The sequence below is a fragment of the Suillus paluster genome (assembly GCF_016628075.1).
Source record: "Suillus paluster strain FC165 chromosome Unknown EDB91scaffold_52, whole genome shotgun sequence".
In the NCBI taxonomy this organism is placed as follows: Eukaryota; Fungi; Basidiomycota; class Agaricomycetes; order Boletales; family Suillaceae; genus Suillus; species Suillus paluster.
The window spans coordinates 40,574-61,206 of NW_024537612.1; the positions used below are offsets into that span (position 1 = coordinate 40,574).

Consider the following 20,633-nt stretch of genomic DNA (forward strand, 5'->3'; position numbering starts at 1 on the left):
CGATGCACGCAGTTGACAGTGCAAATAAGCACACTCCTTCATTTAAACATCCCCACTGACGCCCAATAGTCCACCCACTGTGCTGCGTCCGCCGCCGACAACGGCTCCAGCTCCTTCACCGTCGGACTGACGCGCTCGGCCACACCAGTGGCGAATAGGGTAAAGCCACCCGCTTCGGAGCGCATCTTCCCAGATGCCCTGATCGCAATATCTGATCGAGTCATGAAATGCATGAAGTCGAGAAGCTTGATAGCAGGCTGCAATCGAAGATCAGATGGGGGAAAAGTTCTGGCCAGCCACTGAAATGAACGTACAATGCGCTTGATGTTTTCTTCGCTCAAGTCCTTGGCACTCGATTCGAGTCTTTCGAGCCACTCCGAGAACGGCACGAGAGGCAGCGGGTTGCTTGTTACTTTACGCTCAAGAATGGCGTCCGCAACAGGCTGCATCAACGTCGTCCACGCTATCGGTCTTGGATGCACCAGATTAATGGCGATTGGAGGTTCTTCCGAGAATGCTACATCAAGGATAGCATGTGATACGGCGTGGAAAGGGATCCAGGATAGAAGCTAAAGTGCGTATGACATTAATGGGTATCCTTGGTGGCTTCGACAAGGATAAACTTACCCCTTTGGCTTCTGGAAGCGCACCTAGACTTACACTCGACTTGACGACGATCGGTAACCAGTCAGTCGTCGACCAAGCTCCTCGTGGGCGCCCTCCTGATATCTGTGCAATTCTGAATGAGGATGCCGGCAATTTGCTGTTGACGAGGACCTTGATTGGAAAAATATTCGTTGAATGCATACCCCCCGGAACTAGTTTGTGACTTACCCTCTCAGACACGTATTTGCTCGCGCCGTAGCCAGGGCCTACTGCCACCCCTGCATCATACTGTACTTCTTCCGGGAAAGGCCCTTTCTCTCTATCCCAGCCTTGGGCAGATGCGATAGAAGAGGTGAACATGAAACGCGGCTTTGGATGACGCGGAGAAGATAGTGCCAGGTCTATAAGATTCCGCGTTCCACGCACATGAGGCTCGAATGACGAGAGCGCCAGGTTAAAGTCGAGTTTCCAAGCGTTGTGAATGATAGTTGTGACAGATGTGCAGATCTACGTTGTCTTTAGTAGAATCAGTAACACTGGAAACGAAGCAAACCTTCTGATATAACTCCTTATCCAGACCCAGGTCACCGCGAGTGGTATCACTTTCTACAAACACCAGTTTCTCTGACTGTAGCAGGGTGACATCCAAACCGCGGTCTTCGAACCCATGTTCTTGACGTTGTTGGATGGATGTCGCAGCCTTCGACGGGCGATTGAAGGCATATACCACTGACACGTCCTCTCGCTGTAGTAGATCCGCAAGCAAGTATGAACCGAGACCTCCCGTGGACCCAGTCAAGACGACCACATGACCGCTTTGGTTGTAGTCATTAACTAGAGAGGCCATGGCTTCTCTGGAGTCCCCAAATCCGACTGAATAATTTTCGATCATGTCCTCGATTTTAGTTTTGATATCAACAGCGCCTGAACCGTTCCGTTGAAATACTGCGTTGATGACGCTTCTCGCGAGCTGGCGAATTGAAGGACTTGAAAATACGACGTTCTGGTCGATCCGCGATGCTGATGCTTGAACGTCACGGTTTGAAGATGAGCTGAGGGAGCCAATGATGCGGTTTTTGAAGAATGTCGCAGAGAGACTAGAAGTATGGAGTAAGCAGAGCACTATGTAGCCTTAATTCACCTTAGACCGACCTGTCAAAGCCCTGAGCAAAAAGATCTGTGTCAGGATCGACCGCCTTGTTGGAGTTCACAGCAGCGGCGTGGACCATAAGCCAACCCTCGACGTCTTCCGCAGTCCAGCTTGTAGGCAAAGGAACATCGATGCCCGCTCTTGTGCTGCCCTCCACCTTTTCATATCTATCGTTCATGAATGTCAAGTTCGCGGAATGGCAAATGTATATTATTATGCTCACAGGGCATCAATCTCCTTCTCATACAGCTTGACAGTTGCTTTCTTAGTGACGGTCCCCTTTCCAGCTCGAAGCATGGGCTTCTCATTTCGTGTCACCAGAACCATCTCCTTGAAGATCCTGCTGAAGGCAGGAGCCTCGTGATTCGCTTCCTCTATTTCAGGCCTTCAGGGCCTTCAGACTTAGCAGCATACGTTTTTGTAGGGAGCTTACCACACTTGATTCCTGAACTCAGCAAGCTGTTTTTCGTCGTCGACGTCGATTTCGCATCCCGCACGGGGCTCTATGAGGATTCCGACTTGGTTGCGTCCACGGCCGAACATGACGGTGCCGTTCACATAGGGGTTTGCGCCGATGATGCTCTCCATGGGGGCCGGTACTGTCTTTTCCCCAGATGAGAGTATCAAAACGTCATCGATCCTTCCTACGCTTTAAGGAAAACGTCAGAGAGTATGAATGACACGAGTTGCAGTCGTACATCTTCCACAGACCCTCTATCGTCGGATGCTTGACAAATACATCCGAAGTAGTATAACCCTTAACGTCCGGAAGATTCTCTACGGACACTTGATGCGTCGGAGTTGTCTGCGAGGAAGTGTTCAATGCTGAAAGAGAGTATAGAAACCGAGACACACCAAAACTTGGCATTCGTATGTACCATCGTCCTGAGGAGCCCATCTGATCTTGGAGTTTGGTCCAAATCGCACCCAGTCCCAAAATTTTTGCTCGACCGCATTTCGGAAAAAATAAGTGTTGATCCCAAATTCTGTAGCGCCGTAAGCACAAGACAGCTTGACACCTGCGTCCACCAGGACATTTCCCATCTTAGGTGCAAGCGGACCGCCAGCATAGACCTGCCATTGGAGACAGCGTGAGCCATCCCTTGTTAAAATATCAATAACATGCTTACAACATATTCGAGCGTCTTCAGAGTATCGACAGCATTTGGCGACAACGCCCATTTCTCCAGGAAGGTAGGCGCGGCTACCAAAGCGTTCGATTTCGTCTTAAGTACAGAGTCTAGGACATTTTGCGAGTTGGGTACTACAGGGGCTGCCGAGGGATCGAGGAGGGATGTAGGTGGGTAAATAGACACGCTGCTCAGGGAGGTGATGGGGATGAGCAGCTGAAGATATATACCAAGAGTATGGAATGAGGGCAAGGATGCAGTACCAATGCGGATATGACCGGGAAAGTCGATGTGGTCGAGAATGGGTGCTGCCCACTCAATCTTAGCATGTTTTTTTTGCTGTGCAGATTGTTTCACTCACGACTAATGCACCAATGGATGGCAGTCAGGTTGCTTATTGGAATGGGTTTTGGGAAGCCAGTGCTGCCCGAGGAATGCAGGTAGAATAATATATCGTTCTCAGACGATGGTGAAACAGGGGAAGGGTATGGCGAAAGGGCCCCGTTCGGAGCACCACTGACAAGCGCGGGGTACAGGTGTTTCAGCGCCGGGATCTCATCAATCTGCAGCTGGCCCGTTTGAGTGGCACGAGACACGAAGTCCGCTGTGATTTCGTCAACCAGGGAAGTAAGAGAGTGCAGGGTCGTAATCAAACGACGGCACTTTGTTTTCTGCATCATGTTTATGACTGCCGCCGCTGAATTGCGGGGGGACATGGGGAAAGGCTTAAAATAGCAACGATGAGGGGCTTATTCATTCAGAGAATCTATGCACATACAACCAGCCCAGCAAAGATAATACCGATAAATACCGTCTGGTAAAGAAGGGTGTCGGAGTTCCCGATGAGGGCAATCACCTCTTTGTCTGCGCCTGCGCGACCTGGTCTAATTTTCTGGGAGGCTCGATGACAAGCTTGATAGAAGTCCGAGTGTGAGATAGAGACCAGGTCGTCGCTGTCAAGTTTCTCATAGATAAAGAAAGCGACGTCTGAGTTATGTTGTGCATTGAACTCCATCAAATCTGGGAGGAACAGAGATCCGTCAAGGGGAGGGTAATTGACAGATCTTCGATAGTGTGAAGCAACCATGATGAATGCTATTGTTACGGTTGGTCAACCTGATTGTTGAAAATGGAGTAACTTAGTAGGATCTCGTGGGGCTGAATGTACGCAGGAGTAGGTTGCCACGAACTTGGAGTCTTTTATCAAGCGGCATAATGCGAAAGATTCATTAACTGGGTAGAAAACCCCGACATTACGTTTCACGGTTTCATTCTTGAGCTTGAGTCTATGTCCGAGCCGAAGACGTGTCATATAATGCTGCCTTCGCCAGTGAGCGCTTGGCGGTTATGTACTGGGTAGTGATAAGCCAGACTATCTAGAAATTCTCAAAGTTTATCATCCTGTAAGTGTGACGAATAGCAATGATCAGCAACGCGCCACTGCCAGTGGGCCGCTTAGAACTCACCAGGACATCATCTAGTGCCACGATACATGGCTGTGCAAATTGATGTAATGCATGATGGATTTGTCCATCTTGCATCGGTTCATCAGTTATTTTTGTGTCCTATGACATTATCACGACCATGATGGCCCAATAACAGAGGATGTCTGACTTTTTGGTGTCAGAATATTGCGACAGCTTGTTGAGAGAGTTCGGTCGGACAAGCTGTTTAGTGGTACGCTCCCGGGCCTGACAGCGACCTTCTCGATCGGTACTAGGTGCTAGTCAATCGTACTATCTCTGGCCCAGAGTTGCAAAACTTTTCGATGTTCGCGTGATAGCTCAACAATAACACAACATTTAAAAACGGCGACAACAGGGGGACGTAGGACTCAGTTCAGGCTTCAGCGCTATGTAAAACACATTTGCAAATTTTGTTGAGGCTACGTTGCCAGAGAGAAGCCGGCGTGAACGGTGTTTGAGCACAGAGTTGCAAAATTTCTCACCTGCACAGAATTGATCATGTCACACTGTGTCACACTGCCGTTTTTACTCTCCGACGCCGTCAAGTGTTGATCGAATGAAGTACAACATTTAAAGTGTCGCACAACACAGCTCGATTTTTGTGTCGGAAAAAATTAGAGCAGTGTTAGAAGGTAATGAGGAATCATGCGTAAAATTCCTGATTTTTTTTTGGTCGATGCGATGGCTTCCCTGTGATGAATTGGCGTGGAAAGTACACTTTCTGAGCAGTGTTTTACTCCTGCAAGCACTTCTCGTCCATTTTTTGTGAAATAAAAAATACAGACAGTGAGCTATGCATTGATCATCCTTCAGAATCATTGTGCAAAGAAAATGAGCGAAAGATGAGTGTGCTACATCGCATTTTGCAACTCTGGGTCAAAGATAGTAAGTACAAACACAGATCATCGTCCGGTATCTCCCGGTTATCATCGTCATGCAGAACCTCCATGGCTTTGGTGACAACAGAACTTGCATGGTTTTGATTATCGTGACGGCGTCGTCATCGAATCTATGCAAGTTCTGTATGAATCCGCAAGCGAGGTCTTTCTAAGGCTTGGTGTCACCTAGTAGCACTGCACCTACCGTTCATTGGTAAACTATTTGTGTGCGTAATTCCTGCTCTAGCTTTTCGCGGGATAAGAACCTGTTGCACTCGTTAATCTAAAGTTCCCTTGTTGCGAGTCCAGCAAATTCCATGCCTCAAGCTCGAGATGCTTTTTGGTGGGCCCCCGTGCCTGTCCTTTGGAGTTCATCTCTAGCTGTCACTTCTTATCTTCCTTAATCGTCTCCATACAGACCTCGAGAACATTATTCTCGGAGGCAGCGGTGTTAAAGGAAACATTGTGTCCTCGATTTCACCTTTGGTCTGATCATCACGATGTTCGAGGACGAACCTAGAATGAGTTGCTGACAGCCGCCAGTACCATTATGCGCTTGTTTCTCTTTCGCCGACCTCCATTCTAAGTGACAATTTTGTACACAGCGCGCGCTATGATGATATGCGGTCCCTTGTCCTCTGACCTTTTGAGTACGCAGGTGAAACCATCAAGCTACTGCACAGCTTTTGCGCCTTACTTGTGATAATTCCAGGCAGTGAGTTCTTTGCCTCATCCTGCCTCATCTCCCTCACACACTCATAACGTTTAGGCATCTAGGGACCGGATCAAGTCGGGACGTAAGAAGTCGTTGAAACGTGCGCAATGACCGTCGACGTTTTACGAATTTGACGAGGCGTCTGTAACGTTCGAAGAACAAGAAGTCATGCTTTTGGTACTTTACACATGGTTTGTCCGATCCATCTTTCTCCCACGTGGCCTACAAGTGCCGTTTTGAGCTAGGCCGTTGGCGTCACAAGTGTATTCACCAGAATAATCACGGATTATCGACGTTGCAACCAGGATGAATATGGCTGTACAAATTGATGGATCACCAATGCTTGATGCAGTATCATGTGTTTTGCATCGGTTTTGTATCAAAGTCACACTGCGGTTTCCATACTCTGCATCCTTGTGGCCTTCTAGCTCGATTGTGATTCGTGACCGAGGCAGAGAGTGAGGAGGTGCGCATGGGCGATCTGGTTTCTACTTGATGTGCATCTGACAATTCTTACTTAGGTAAATCAATGCAGGAGCGGATGTTCATCCCCATAAGGCCTGTTTGGGAATAGAAGCGCTGGAGGATGGTATATCTAGTACGATCGTCATCGTTATACGTCCACCAAGCCCGCCACTCACGCACACCCTTCCCTCGAATATGACCCTAGTCTCAGATGATCCCAGGTACTGGCCAATAATCGATTCGTATCGTCTGGCTAGCTATTTTGTAGGTTCGTAGAGGGACCAGTCCCATGATGTCGGTGATGATTCGATCTAACCTTGACTACGGTTTCGCAGTCGCCTCCTTTGCTGCGGTGGTGTACGATTGGGGTAAGCAAAGTAGTATTAAGGAACCACTGATATGCTCATGGTACTTCCAGCACTAACATTTGGACAAGAGGTAGGTTGATGCTGTTACCAGCGGAGCCGTCTTACTAACCATGGTTTTATAGTTTGAACTGGTATGGGTGAGCAGAGTCCCATATCAGAAAAACAGCGAGATAATATGATTAACTCGGGCCAGAAGCAACGATGGTCCCATACGACTCTTCTATATCTCAGTGTACGTTAGAAGCACAGTTGGCTCTTTATCTTAACTTCAACGTATTCCAGGTGCGCTATGCTGGAATACCGTACGCCGTGTATGTTCGCAAGGCTAACCAGTTGGCGCTGTACTAATTAGTGCTCTCCTACAACCAGCGCCGTCGTACTTAGTATGTCTCCCCATATACATTGTGTTTGTCTCTTCTGACCAGTGGCATACAGCAAGTCTTCCGTCAGTCCCAGTGACAGATACAGTAAGTATTTTGTGTTATCTGTCATTCCCGTTCAATTACCTGCACTCATATGTAGGGGTGAGTGAGATTCTCGACTGGTCTGTTGGTTGAATAAAATGACGGCAACAGCTGTGAGTCTCTTGGTCTTCATAGGATCATCGCTAACTGGGTGTTTCAGGCAATGTCATGTACTTCACTTTAAATTGGATGACTGTGGTGATAATTGCCATGCTGTGCGGTGAGTTACACAACTGCAATACCTTGGTGATATTGACTCAAATAAACTACCATGTAAGTCATTGTGACCTGTCGGTTATATGACATGTATCAGCGATCCAGAAAGATGCTTATCTTTCTCATTGTGATCTTCCTGCTTGTCACAATCACATGCGGAGTGGTCGCCGCAATATTAAACAGCCATGTTTCAGCAGGTAAGCTTTATTACGAATGGAAGACAGAAGCTCATCAGGCTCATCGAACAAATATCAGAGGAGTACTTCCTATCTGGCACCTATCTGTGTAATTATGAATATGATGGAGCCGCCCAACTTCTGATTCCCATGACTTGGTTGCTCTGCACTATATGGGAGGTCCTCGTTCTGTGCCTTGTAGCCCGGATTGTTGTAAAACACTTCCGTGAACGGACAATGGGATGGACCGTCGTGGAGTGTTTCACGGTGCTAATAAAAACACCCATGGTTTACTTTGTAATGTGAGCTCGTACTCTGAACGTGGTTATCTTTTTGTGCTGATGCTCTCTACGTGCTAGCTCTATTGCTGTTTCTTCATTGAACCTCGGTTATTTTTCTCCAAAGCTCTCCGTAAGCCGATCTGTCACTGAATGCATGTGCATAGGACACTTATCATTTCTACAGAACTCATTGTCCGTGGGCTCTCAGGTTTATTATGGTGTTTGGGAGGTTTCCTTGTTCTTGCAGATGTTTGTGCTGGGACCACGCCTCATCCTCAACGTTCGAGAATATCACGCTAAGCGCGTGGTCGACTTTGATGCATTGACTACAATCGTCTTCCAGGAGCACGACCATGTGTCAGCTGGCAGTGATGTGTAGCACGGAAAATGTTCCAAAATTAACACTTGCCGGGTTGTCGCATCTGCAGGGAGCACAGGAAGTTCATTTGGAGTTTTGTCATGGAACTAATATTGTATTCCGAAGTTGGCTTGAAAGAGAAGTAGGTCTTGGCACGCATTGTGTTTCCTCACGATCGGAACTGCCTCACTTTGAAGATAATAAGAATAGTGTTTTGCAACCAGCCAAGCAGATCGCGATCTCAGGAAGTAACCCTTACTTTAATGCTGGATTCAAAGATGGCCTCTACTTGAGCGGTGGCGATAGGATATGCATGTTTCGCTGCTTTGACGACGTTTCTCATTCGAACGGACGTGCTCCGTTATGTTCCAGAGGACCTTGTTATCTGAACGTTGCGAAAGGTGAGGAGAGTCCTGCAAAGGCTGGCAGGGCTCTACCTGAACAAATCGTTGGAAAATATTAGGCTGCTAGAGTCTGGGCGCGTCCGAGTCAGGGTGACATATGGTAGAATGTATATCCAATATTTTCCCTGCATAGATGTTGTTGTCCCTGTGTCGTATACGTGTCTGGGTAGTAGCATCATCCCAGACAGAAGTGAATCCGTTGCTCACGTTTTCTGATGTCCTCATTCACGCGAGCTTGGAGGATGATGATGCCATGATGGCCATCATGACAAATTATGATTCGCTGTGCTACCCAGCACTTTTGGTGTGAAGACTCGACAAAGGTGTATGCGTGCGGGCTCCCCCTGCTTAATATTCGTCCAATTCTGAATGAGAATGTTGTTTAGCCTTAGCGAGGACCATGGTCGCAGCAATATTCAAGTTCGTCGAATACATGAGGTGTGACATTCAGGCTGGAAACAGCTTGTGACTTACTACCTTCTCAAAGAAGTATTTGCTCGCACCGCAATACCGTATCAGCCAGCCTGGGCCTGCATCATATTGTACTTCAAGCTTTCAGGAAAGGCCAGCTTTAAGCCGTCACGACATTCCTTCGACTTGGAGTGGCGACGCGCTCACTGGGCTAGTCCTCGATGTGCTGGAGATGGTCACATGCAGCGTGCTGCTAACGTTTAAGAAGGAAACGATGATAGAACGAACTTCAATGACTTCATAGTACACTGCCCGGTGGAAGAAGAGGGCATTGGGCCTCGGTATATCCTCAGCAGGGCGGGCCTTACCATCCAGAACAAGTTAGATTTCACGTCCTCGATCCCCAAACTCCAGTTTCAACCGAAATTGAAGACCAACTTGGGATGGGTTGCTGAGAGCCGTAATATGCGCTTGTTTCTGATTCGCCCGACGCCGATCTCCGTTCTAGACGAACTATTGGAAAGTGCTAAAAACAGTTACAGCGTGCGTTGTCGGACATGCGGGCCCTTGGCAAGTTGCTATATTAGAAGGAACGACTATCTTCCTTCCGTCTATATAGGGGTGGCTAGGGGAGACTAGGTAAGTTGAAACTTCACCATGTACTAGTACACGACTTTTGTACCTTGCCGGCCGTGATATTGCCGTAGTGAGTTCTTTGCCTTTATCTCTCTCGTACACTCTTACATATATTGCTCTATGTAGCTAGGTGGCAAATATGCACTGCATCAAGTTGGGACAGAAGAAGCTCACTGAAAAGCAATGACCATTGACGTTACACGAGTAATATTCGAAAAACAGGAAGCCGAGCTGGGTGGTCGTACAGGCGTGTCAAAGTCGTCATTTCCCCCTGCCATAACGTCTCATTTCCGTTGGAGCTCGGGATGGCATCATATAGTATTCACCAGACTAATCGCGGATTGTCAATTAGGATGTATTACATGGTTGGTTGTGCAAATTGATGCACCGCCGATGCCATCAACTCCATGACGGATGACAGATTTCGACTCAAGTAGCGCGTATTGCATCGGTTTTTACATCACAGTTACACTACACTTATCATACACCTTTATGGCATCATAGCCCGACCGAGGCAGAGTGAGAAGGTGCGCATACGACGACAGATACTGAGGACTTTGGAGGAAACAGGCGCATTGGAAGGCCATGACGGGTGTGCTCGGAGGCATCGGAGGCCCGGATAGGAGAGGATCTGTGGGTTGCGTTTTGACCTATTCTATGCGTTTCTGACTTTTGTGTCATGCCGACAGAATGCGATCTTGTTGAGATATCTCGGACGATCTGTTACATTCCGCGGACCCCGTCCAGCGAGGCGCGGAGTGTGCAGATAAGCAGAGTTAGGCTCGCCGATGATCATTGAGATGTCAGGTTTTTTTTTCGCAGTGGATCATGATTTCACTGATGGAACTCCTGAATTGAAACGAGTGTGGCAAGCGGATCTCTAGAGTCGCATTGGAAACAAGGCCCCGAACTCACGAGCAGTTGTTCGAAGTTTCGCGGTGGTCAAACATTCCACGTGTCTGACACTGCACTTTGCAGATCTGCAACCAAAATAACAGAAATCTAGCTTGATTTGATCGAGAGCTCCCGATGTGACTTTCCTTTTCACTTCATTACACACCGCAATGCTTACTTCGGTCAATCGCGACGGGAACAAATATGCATGCCCACAATTCCGCTAAAAGCACGAACGCCATTGTTGTACGTCCACCAAGTTCGCCACATTCACATCCGTCCCACGAATATGACCGTGGTCTCAAATGATTCCAGTTCGTGGCCGCAAATCAATTCGAATATTTTGTATAGCTATTTTGCAGGTTCGTGGACAGCTTGCATTATGATGAGTCGGTGATGCTTCCATCTAACCTTGACTGTGGTTTCGCAGTTGCCTCCGTTGCTGTGGTGATGTATGATTGGGGTAAGAAAGATAGTATTCAAGAACATTGTTATCCTTATGATATGTTTTTCAGCACTGATAATCGGACAAGAGGTAGGTTGATGCCATTTCCGGAACAGTCATCCCACTAAGAATGGTTTATAGGTTGAACTGGTCTGGGTAAGCAGAGCCCCATATCAAAAGTACAGAAACTCACCCAAAGCAGAGGCAACGCTGGTCCCTGATGACCTTTCTATATCTCGGTGTACGTAGCTTATTTTATAGGTGTGGTTGGTGAGTCATGCTGACTTCAAAATGTCCTAGGTGCGCTATGCTGGAATACCATTCACTGTGTATGTTTTCAAGGCCAACCGGTCGGCGTTGTGTTAATAAGCCACCTCTCACAAACAGCCTTAACCTGTCGCGTATGTATCCTCAAATATACTGTGTTTATGCCTTATCACCAGCGGCGTACAGACAATCTTCCGTCAGTCGAAGTGACAGATGCAGTAAGTAATTTTATACCGATCCCTGTTATTCCCGTCCAATTAACTGTGCTGTCATGCAGGGGTGAGTGATTTCTCGACCAGCTCGTTGATTCGATACGATGACTGCAACAGGTGTGAGTTCGTTTGGAGCATTTAGCCCTCCGACGCATCACTAACTGAATTTTTCAGGCATTATTATTTATTTCGTACTCAATTGGATGTCTTTGGGGGTAGCAACCATGCTGAATGGTGAGCTCCTTAGCTGACGTACTTGAGTGATATTGACTCGACTGAAACATCATGCAAGTCATCATGATTTGTCGGTTGCATGCCATGTATCAGCGATCGAAAAAGATACTTATCTTTCTCGTTGTGATCTTCTTGGCTGTCACGATCCCCTGCGGAGTGATTGCTGTGATGGTAAGCATCCATACATCAGCAGGTAAGCTTTAATTATGAATGAATGAAAAGCATCAAACTCATCGGACGAATAACAGAGGAGTCCATACTCTCTGGCACTTATATGTGCAGTTATGACCTAGAGGGAGACGTCAATTTTCTGTCTTCCCTGACTTGGATACTCGGCACTGTGTGGGAGGTCCTCGCACTGTGTCTTGCACTCTGGGTTGCTATAAAACACCTCCGGGAACTGCATCGACCTTCGACGCAATGGACCATCGGGGACTGTATCGTGGTGTTAATCAAAACTCACGTGGCTTACTTTGCAAGGTAAGCTAGTCATTTGAATATGGTTATCTTTCTTTCCGCTGAAATTCTGTACGTGCTAGTTTTCTTGCTGTTTCTTGCTTGACTCTCAGTTATTTCTCTCCAACACTCTCGGTACATCGATTTGTCACTGACTCTATGTGACAACCGTTCATCATTTTTTCTATAGGACTCATCTTCCGAGGGAGTTCAAATTTATGGTGGTATTCTTCAAATTTTCTGGACTATTCAGATGTTTGTGCTGGGACCACGCCTCATCCTTGGTGTCCGAGACTTTAACGCCAAGGTCGTAGCCGACTCTGACGCAGGAACCGGCATAACTACAATCGCCTTCCAGGAGCGTGTCCATGTGACGACTAGCAGTGGTGTGTAGCACAGGAAACACTTCAGATGATAAACACTAGTCTAAAGGGGGCACGAGAATTTTTTGGAGTTTTGTCACGAGGCTGATATTGTGTTCCGAAGTAGATTTGTATTAAATTGTAAAGATTCAAAGAAAGTGCTTTGCATTAACACTCGAGTTCCTACGTATGCCTGGATAAGACTTATACACAATCCATGATGTCAATAGCCATCTTCAGTCTGTTTGGTTCCAATGCTCTTCATCGGTAGATTGCGATTTTGTTCCTAAACATTACTTTCGCTTGCCAAGTAGCGAGTAGGAGTCCGCACAGTATGATCTTGCATGTTGTTTACAAGGTTCTACCAAACACAAAAATCATAAACACAAACGCCAACCGATGAAATATCGAAAAAAAGAAACACAAAAGCAATGCATATGTCAATGTCTACGATGCGTACGTACGATGCAATGGGGATGGAGATGAAGATGAGTACCGAATCTATAGATGAAGCAATAATATACACAGTTACATTACAACAATAACATACAATACCTGTCCAATCGATTGGTGGGTCCTTTTCCTATGTCGTCGTCCGCGTTTTGAGGCCACGCAGTACGCTCTTGACGATACGTAACCATACGTTAGCGCGGTCGATCTCGTCAAAAGCGCCGTCAATGTGTGCGCTAATTTTTCGCAGGAGGAGCCTGCGTAGTGCTCGTGAGTCTTCGTCTTCGTCGTCGTATAGGGTAGCGGCTAGGGAGATGGTTGAGGACTGGGCGGAGGAACACCGCGAGGAGGAGGCGCTGTCGGGGGAGAGGTAAAAAGAGCACGAAGAGAGACCAGAGGGGGTGCTCATATCGGAGGGGAATGCAAACATGGAGGTGTGAACAGGAGGATACCGCGAACGGAGATTTTGAACCATGGCTTCACGCGTTTTAATGGTGCGCTTGATGATGCGCTCGGCGCGGGAGATTGAATGGCAGGCAGTAGAAATGAGATGGTCAACCTAGAACAAGATAAGTCAAATAATTTGGGATGACGAAGATAGAACATACCGCATGAAGGCACTCGTCGATGCTTGACAGGTCACGACTTGCAACGGATAGGACTGCCTGAGGTGACTGAGCCTCGTCTCTCGAAGGAGGCGGAGATAACGATGAGGCTCTTGAGGGCTTCTCCGAATCAGAGATCGTGATAGAACGCTTCGTGAATTCCACCTTAACCTCCGCCCCGACTGCACATTCACCATCCAGATCATATTCAATCTGCAATCGCAAAGGCTTCTCCGCCATGATCTTCTTCTTCAGCCACGCCTTGAGCTTCGAGGCTCCACTCTTCTCAACTTTCTCATAACGCTTGCGACTGCGCAGGAGGCTCTTAAGCTTGGTCTCCTTGTTGGGAACTTTCTCTTCGAGTGAGCTCATCGTCTCGCGAGAGAACAATTCGCGCTCGATCTCAATGAGATTCGCGAGGTGCGCTTTGTACGTCGTGGAGTCCGCACTGAGGATGAAGCTATCCAACCACTCGGGCCAAGGGACGGTTCTTGCTCCCGATGCGGATGTCGTCTCAAGCGGGACGGGAGCCGAAGGATCGGTAAGAACAGAAGCATCAGCGTACACTTTTGGTTCTGTCTCCTTCAGGATTGACTTGATGAACGTTGGTTGAACTTCTACTGCAGTGGTTTGCGAGTCCTCAGAGTCCCTGGGCGAGCGTCTACGTGCCAGGAAGCGCTCGAAGCTCCGTCCGTCGGGAATTACACGGAGTTGCTCATCTACGTCATGCGAAGTTGTGTTCCACAAATGATCGACAGCATTGAGAGCTGAACGCAGGTCGCGCAGGTCACTCGCAGCATCGTCCACCTGCCCTCTGAAGTGGGCAAGCACGTCATACCCGAGCTGCGAGGACTCATCCACCACGCTGGCAAGGCGATCCAGGCCCTCGTGGTCGCGGACAAACTGTGCCTCAGTGGAGAGAAGGGTAAAGTTTTCAAGCAGACGTTCCGCGGATGCAGTCACGTCGAAATCAAGAGGAAGATGCGAGGCTGGGCCATTGGAAATGCGGATCGTGGGCGGGGAAAGCGGGGTAGTGCGGTCTGTGAAAGAGGTGATAGATGTAATAGAACTCGAAGTTCCCGGTCGAATGGTGCGATCAGAGAGAGACGACTCCGGACGGATGAATTGTCCGTCGGGACCAAATGCGGAACGGAAGATCGGGCGTGCGACTTCGAAGGCTGTAAGGCTGTGGTCGAATTTGTTATGATCCTGATGGAGGAACATGAAACACAAATGAACTCACCCTCGGGAATTGCGTAGATTGCGAACAGTACCTGTGGTATCACAGTCAAGAAGAGCGAGGAGTACATCAAGGCATTCGCCGTGTTCTGCGGCCACATGGATACAAGTTTCGTCATGTTTGTCAGGTGCCGCAAGGGGAGCACGGAGATCACGGATCAGATGGATAGCGAATTGATACAACAACTGGGGAGATTCTGGGATGTCATCACAGACGCGTGCGAGCCGTGCAAAGCAGTGGAGAGGGGTGTAGTGCTCGCCGATAGTAAACAAGCTGACGTCGGCGCCAGCGCGATACAGTGCGTCGAGGATCTCGACAGAGGGGTTTGGTACAGATACGCAGTAGTGGATAGCGCTCCATCCTTCCAGATCGGGTACATTTACAAGAATAGGTCCATGGTCCAAAGGGGAAGGTTCAAAGGATTGTGAAAACAACAGGGGATAAAGCACAGAAGGATCGGCAGCGAGTACAGCTTGTACAACAGAGTCAGTTACGAAGGAGATAGATTCAGATGAAAAAGTCGAGGCTGGGGGGATGCTTGGCGCCAAGTTGGGCTGAGTGGAGGTTTGCGGGAATAGGTGGCTAATATCGAGGCTGGGTTGGCAAAGACCTCTTTTGTTGCCGTTCTATCACAACGAATCAGTACCTATGTCCATACTCTGCACGCTTCCAATCAGTTACCTGGTATTCTCGCAGACGGTAGTTGCGCAGTGCCTGTTCGCATGTCCACAAAACGCGCGGATGGGGTAAAGCAAACTGAAGCGATGATCGATGATTTCGGTCTCTGAGATCGGGCCTAGCGCTACGAGCAAGCTACCGGATAATGATGAGAGAGATCTGAACTCCGCGGGAGCTAAAAAATGACGTACCAGACGCTGGACCACTGTCAGCCTGCCATCGCGTGCTGCGTCTGTCGGAGCGCAGTCAATTGAATTGAAATTTTAGATTGATGCAGATTGTCGGACTTACACATCAGAGGTGTCGCACCATCGGTGTCCTCGGCGTCAACGGAGATGGCACCTGAGCTACAGTCTAGCAGAACCTGGACTGCTTGGGGCATATCAAGCCAAGCGGCCATGCCAAGGGGAGTTACATCGTTTATCGAATCTTGTGGTGCGTTCAGCGTGAATAATGAGATTTCTGGATGCGACACAGCAATGCGAAGGACTTGAAGGCGGTCCTCGGACATAAACGACGCGTCGGACGCGTCTATCGTCTCCCACCTGACCACACAAAGTGAGCACCAGAGAATTTTGACGACGCGTTAGAGGATGACTGACCTATCGGCGGTGAGGGCGCATGTCAAAATAGTTCTGCCAGAGTTATCAGATGCGTTAATGTCAGCGCCAGATTGGAGTGCATCGCGCACTGCGGCGGCAGAACCCTCTGAGGCAGCCTGTAGCAAAGCAAAGTTTTCAAAAGAGCGTTGTACACGACTCATAGCTAGTCGTCAATCGTAAATAGGGCAGCGAGTGTGAGAGATGACGAGTCTTGTCGTTGAGGGCGGATGAGTCGGGTTAAAGAAACAGTGGGGGGTAGTTTTGTGGAGTTGAAGGATGGGATTGAGTTTTGTATACGTACAGATATAATGGGGGTCAAATGGGGCACGAGGCGATTGAAGTAGTTCTTCTCATTGATCTTCTGATGCTCATTCTTCTTACCAGACGCTCTCGAGCCGGCTGGCCGATTTGCCTCGAGGCCATAACGTAAAATAAAATAAGACAAATGGGAAAAACAAACAATGCGCCTCCCATCCCGCCTTTGTTTGCTTCTTATTGTCGGCCTCACCTTAGATCGATCGAGGACTCTTATTTACTAAAGTCTTCAATACATTCAACTTTCTAGTAGGTAAACCAATTCGCTCAGGGTAGCAGTCGCGACGACAAAAACTTAAAATCACCCAACCCGTCGTCTGACATGCAGGGCGGTTAATTCGCTGGGAAATTAGCACTAGCACTAGTAGCACTTCCAAAAACATGGCGCCCTCCCGAGTAACGCAAAAATATTTTGAGTCCATTGACCGAAATACGTCGTTATATGATAGTAATATGATATGAAAAGTTACATTGAACTGGTACGATGATGCATGAAGTACTTTCAGCTTGCCAAATGTATATAAACTGCTCACGGATCTCAAATCCGTCAGCGAACTCCTCGTAATCGAACCTTCTAATAATATGTGTGAATCGATTGCGAAACCGGAGTTCGCCATATTAGGATTCATGCTCCCAAAAATCACAGAAACGCATCTCGTGACAGCGCCCCCTGGACAGACATCGGTAAGTAAACGCACTAGTGCACTGCACACGTCGCGTACCTTGACTTGCTCAAAGTTGGCGATGGCACGATCCCAATTCCAAGCGTTATTCTGCAGGCAATCTACCGCATACTTTGCATTTAGACCCGTTCGCTCGCAAATCTGCAGGATAAGGTTACGCTCTGGCTCAGACTAAGCAAACGCGAACACGGAGATGAAGACGTAAGTCAAAAAATATTGGACAAGCAGATAAGCGAATACTCACGAATGTCGATATTGCTTGTTCTAGCTGTGCCCGCGCATGAGCGGGAATCAATGAAGATGACGATGGCGTCGACCCAGTCGGTTGCTGAGTCCGTAAAGCCTCCCCAGCTTGCACACGCATTGGTCCTGGATGCCATGCATCATGTATTGAGAATGCTCGTATCGACCATTGGTCCGAGAGTATCATAACGTCCCAGCCATTTAACTTGGCCCTGTCCGGTGATCCATTGTGTCAGTGGCAAATCCCGAGCGCGCACGATGAAAAGGCGGCTTACCGAGAACCTGCTGGCGCTGGCGCTAGAACAAACGCTCTGTCGAATGACCGAATACCCTGCGAAGGTTCTGCCAGAAAGGAAACAAGTCAGTGGTGACACAATGACGTGGGACTGCGGAAGAGAGAATTCGAAGCCCCGAAGCTCATTGCTTTGCAACCAAGGCAATGGAGCACCCAGGAGTATAGGGATGACCAGGGCAGCCAAAAAAAAAAAATGTCCGCGAGAATCGCGCATACACACCTTCTACGAATTGCCCATGTAGGGAAATGAACAGTTTTAAGTTCTCGCCCTGACCAACAGGCCATGCATCGATGCAGAACTTCTCTGGTGAACCAGATACATCATGTTTCGTTTTTGGTAGTGCCGACATTGCTCGAATCGCCGCTTCGCTACCTAGGTGCAGACTTTTGACGATTTTGTCAACGCCACCTCCCATGCGATTAAGATTTCGGGAGCCATTTTCGAGCCAGACTGCCCAATCAAGCTTGCGCTGATGAGGCATGTCTTTAGATACGTGAAGGCCCTGTATACGTGCGCGGGACGGAATGGTTGTATTACATGAGAACGAGAATGTTGCGGAAGGGTGATATGCATCGAGAAGAGCAGCTCGTTGATCATCAAATAGTGGGAAGAACCTGACGATGGCATTTTATAAGTATCAAACAATATCACGAGATAAGATGACGCACCGAACAAGGAAATTGCTGACGACCGAGTCTTCAACGCCCGTAATAAATGGCGGCCGCATCTCGTATGGAAATGTCGTTGCGGTAGCTCGTTTCTCTGTCACAGGAGTAGACGATGGCCCAGGGGCGTCGAATGCTATCGTAGCAATGGCCTCCTGATCCAGCATTATCAATGACGTGAAACGCCGTGCCATGTCACTGAAAATCGTTAATTAGGCGACCCTGATGATCTCTCACCAACGTACCTCTTGTACTTATCTCCCCTTCCATGCTGAATCTCCATCTCTCTCAAGGGATTGCCGAGAAGTATGAGTTCTCGTAGGTGCTCGAGCTTCCCTTTTCGCCCAGAGATGAAATCAATGTCTCGCCAAACCTTGAGATTGTTGTTTTGTAGTGATAGATTGGCGAGCGTAGGGAGATAGTGCGCTATTGTTGAAATGAGCTGACCAGTGCTGATGTTGTTGTTTGCGAGAGACAGCGTTTGGACCTGTCAGTCAAAGCATGAAACTCCAGAGCGTCAGTAAACAAAGGTTCAACTTACTGCAGGTTTCAGGTGCGAAGCTAACTTGAACAATACTGAGGCTTCCTTTACTGATGAACCAGGGGCGCCTGGGGGCAGCAACTTGTGTTTCTGAATCTCTGGATCATCCATCATCCTCTGACCATGGCATCAGCCAAAATTCACAACCTGAACAGGCGTCTACTCACCTCCAGATTCAAGAACCTCGCTTCGGGATTCCAACGTCTGTTCACAAATTCTCTCCATACTTCTACTGCTTTCGGTGCGTGCTCCTTGCCAGGCACTACACCTGTAATTGCCGCCGTAACGGCGTTCCTGCGAAGCCGCCCCACCGTCGATGCGCCGCGGATCGTGAGAACATCCGATGTGCCGCCTGCTGGCGTCCGTGCGGCGAGCTGTCCATGTGCGAGCGGCGGTGGGTGCCAGACATTTTGTAAGCGAGGGTTTACACAAAAAGGGGAGACGAAGAGCGGGGTATAGATAGACAGACACGACGAGGGGGTGATATACGACGGCGATAGATACAGCGACGTACAAAAATCCCAAGTCATGAACATGAAAAACATTCAAAGGAAGATCGACTAAGCTAAGAAATGGGAAGGTCTCATATTTACCATGCTAGCTCGATTGGGGCCTTGAGGTCCCTTGTACTTGTAGACATCCATCTGATGAGTGCGGTGTGAGCGAATCTTTGATGCGCCCTTGCGGCCACCTGGCTTGTCTGCTGTGGCATCTCGCATGCGAGTGTCACTGTCGATGAGGCCAGCGCCCTTGAGAGTGGTGGTTGCGAGCGTACGGCTCGACGTCGGGCTTGAGAACATTATCACCTCCTGTTGTCAATCCAAAGAATTATTATTTGTATGAAGTTGTTGGCACAAGATACTGGTGGTGATGATGATGATGATGATGATGATGATGATGATGATGATGGTGGTGATGACGATGATGATGGTAGTGGTTCAGAAGTAAGAGGCGGCAAATGAAGTGCAGTGGCCCTGTTTGAATCAAAAACGGAGCAAGGTGAGCGCTCCCGACAAGAGACGACAAGCTGACTCAGCATGGTGGAGTACTTTATTTGGTTGAACCTTGTGACTCCCATTGATCACAATTCTAGACTCGAGTCATAACCCCGAATCTACATTCAGAGAACCACAGAACCAGCAAGCAACACTGGTCGCACACCGTTCCCGTTCCCGGATGCCATCGAAAAGCCCGAAGGTATTCAAACCTTACACGTCAAACTTTGCCTCTAATATTTTCCGTACAGGGTCTTGGTTGATGGCTTCCTGTCACTACCATACAGGATACCTGCCAACTGTCCTTTCCTGGACTGACAGGGGTGCATCGTGTTCACAAAATGGTAGATATGCTTACACAGCCATCCGTCTAAGTCCCCTGCATGTTCTGCTCGGAATTGGAGGTTATCGTGCAATTCACATATCCCTACTTTTATTCCAATTCAATGACGAACCCCTGGACGGCGGTTTCTGAGCGATGGATGCAGATTTGAACACATAAATAGCCTGAGGCGTGGTGCGATGGCAATCATCGTCAGTCATCTGACTGGCATGTTCCCACCGATTCAATGCCCATACCGGCCTCCACAGCAAACACCGTAGTTTTTTGTCAGTGAACCTGCCACCATCTACTTTTCCGGATAAAACGATTGTTGACGAACCTCCATTGATTATTGCGGGACGACGTTTTCTTCGGAGGAATTCCAAGACATATCAGTACAGGAA

General features: G+C 48.3%; 5 protein-coding genes across 5 annotated transcripts; 2 read left to right on the forward strand and 3 right to left on the reverse strand.

Annotated features, from left to right (window-relative positions):
* Window positions 1–38: 38 nt before the first annotated feature.
* Window positions 39–3,973, reverse strand: EDB91DRAFT_1238529 (putative aminoadipate reductase; the record flags this gene model as incomplete). The annotated part of the gene is made up of 13 exons (XM_041321733.1): window positions 39–257; window positions 315–569; window positions 628–777; window positions 835–1,113; window positions 1,160–1,703; window positions 1,759–1,923; window positions 1,980–2,141; window positions 2,190–2,405; window positions 2,455–2,561; window positions 2,612–2,830; window positions 2,887–3,194; window positions 3,248–3,611; window positions 3,665–3,973. The coding sequence occupies 13 exons, from the start codon at window positions 3,971–3,973 to the stop codon at window positions 39–41; spliced, it is 3,297 nt and encodes a 1,098-aa protein (XP_041174374.1).
* A 2,785-nt stretch (window positions 3,974–6,758) lies between these two features.
* Window positions 6,759–8,759, forward strand: EDB91DRAFT_631358 (uncharacterized protein). The gene is made up of 10 exons (XM_041327944.1): window positions 6,759–6,778; window positions 6,829–6,848; window positions 6,901–7,060; window positions 7,131–7,161; window positions 7,214–7,249; window positions 7,403–7,462; window positions 7,521–7,655; window positions 7,714–7,936; window positions 7,994–8,045; window positions 8,100–8,759. Exons 3-10 carry the CDS (start codon window positions 6,980–6,982, stop codon window positions 8,292–8,294), a joined length of 813 nt encoding a protein of 270 aa, XP_041174375.1. The 5' UTR covers window positions 6,759–6,778; window positions 6,829–6,848; window positions 6,901–6,979; the 3' UTR covers window positions 8,295–8,759.
* Window positions 8,760–10,646: 1,887 nt separating this feature from the next.
* On the forward strand, window positions 10,647–12,835 carry EDB91DRAFT_631493 (uncharacterized protein). The gene is made up of 15 exons (XM_041327945.1): window position 10,647; window positions 10,703–10,864; window positions 10,934–10,980; window positions 11,049–11,081; window positions 11,134–11,153; window positions 11,205–11,219; window positions 11,266–11,304; window positions 11,364–11,392; window positions 11,451–11,464; window positions 11,517–11,552; window positions 11,717–11,776; window positions 11,835–11,969; window positions 12,025–12,256; window positions 12,316–12,367; window positions 12,423–12,835. Exons 2-15 carry the CDS (start codon window positions 10,827–10,829, stop codon window positions 12,624–12,626), a joined length of 954 nt encoding a protein of 317 aa, XP_041174376.1. The 5' UTR covers window position 10,647; window positions 10,703–10,826; the 3' UTR covers window positions 12,627–12,835.
* EDB91DRAFT_1348735 (uncharacterized protein) lies at window positions 12,811–16,514 on the reverse strand. The gene is made up of 7 exons (XM_041325987.1): window positions 16,170–16,514; window positions 15,859–16,112; window positions 15,759–15,799; window positions 15,571–15,702; window positions 14,893–15,515; window positions 13,653–14,835; window positions 12,811–13,603 (listed from the first exon to the last, which is right to left on the reverse strand). The coding sequence occupies exons 1-7, from the start codon at window positions 16,328–16,330 to the stop codon at window positions 13,178–13,180; spliced, it is 2,820 nt and encodes a 939-aa protein (XP_041174377.1). The 5' UTR covers window positions 16,331–16,514; the 3' UTR covers window positions 12,811–13,177.
* A 293-nt stretch (window positions 16,515–16,807) lies between these two features.
* EDB91DRAFT_1148242 (uncharacterized protein) lies at window positions 16,808–19,758 on the reverse strand. The gene is made up of 10 exons (XM_041319324.1): window positions 19,506–19,758; window positions 19,080–19,286; window positions 18,913–19,029; window positions 18,617–18,858; window positions 18,375–18,569; window positions 17,926–18,320; window positions 17,686–17,752; window positions 17,412–17,622; window positions 17,207–17,338; window positions 16,808–17,154 (listed from the first exon to the last, which is right to left on the reverse strand). The coding sequence occupies exons 1-10, from the start codon at window positions 19,710–19,712 to the stop codon at window positions 17,125–17,127; spliced, it is 1,803 nt and encodes a 600-aa protein (XP_041174378.1). The 5' UTR covers window positions 19,713–19,758; the 3' UTR covers window positions 16,808–17,124.
* Window positions 19,759–20,633: the final 875 nt, after the last annotated feature.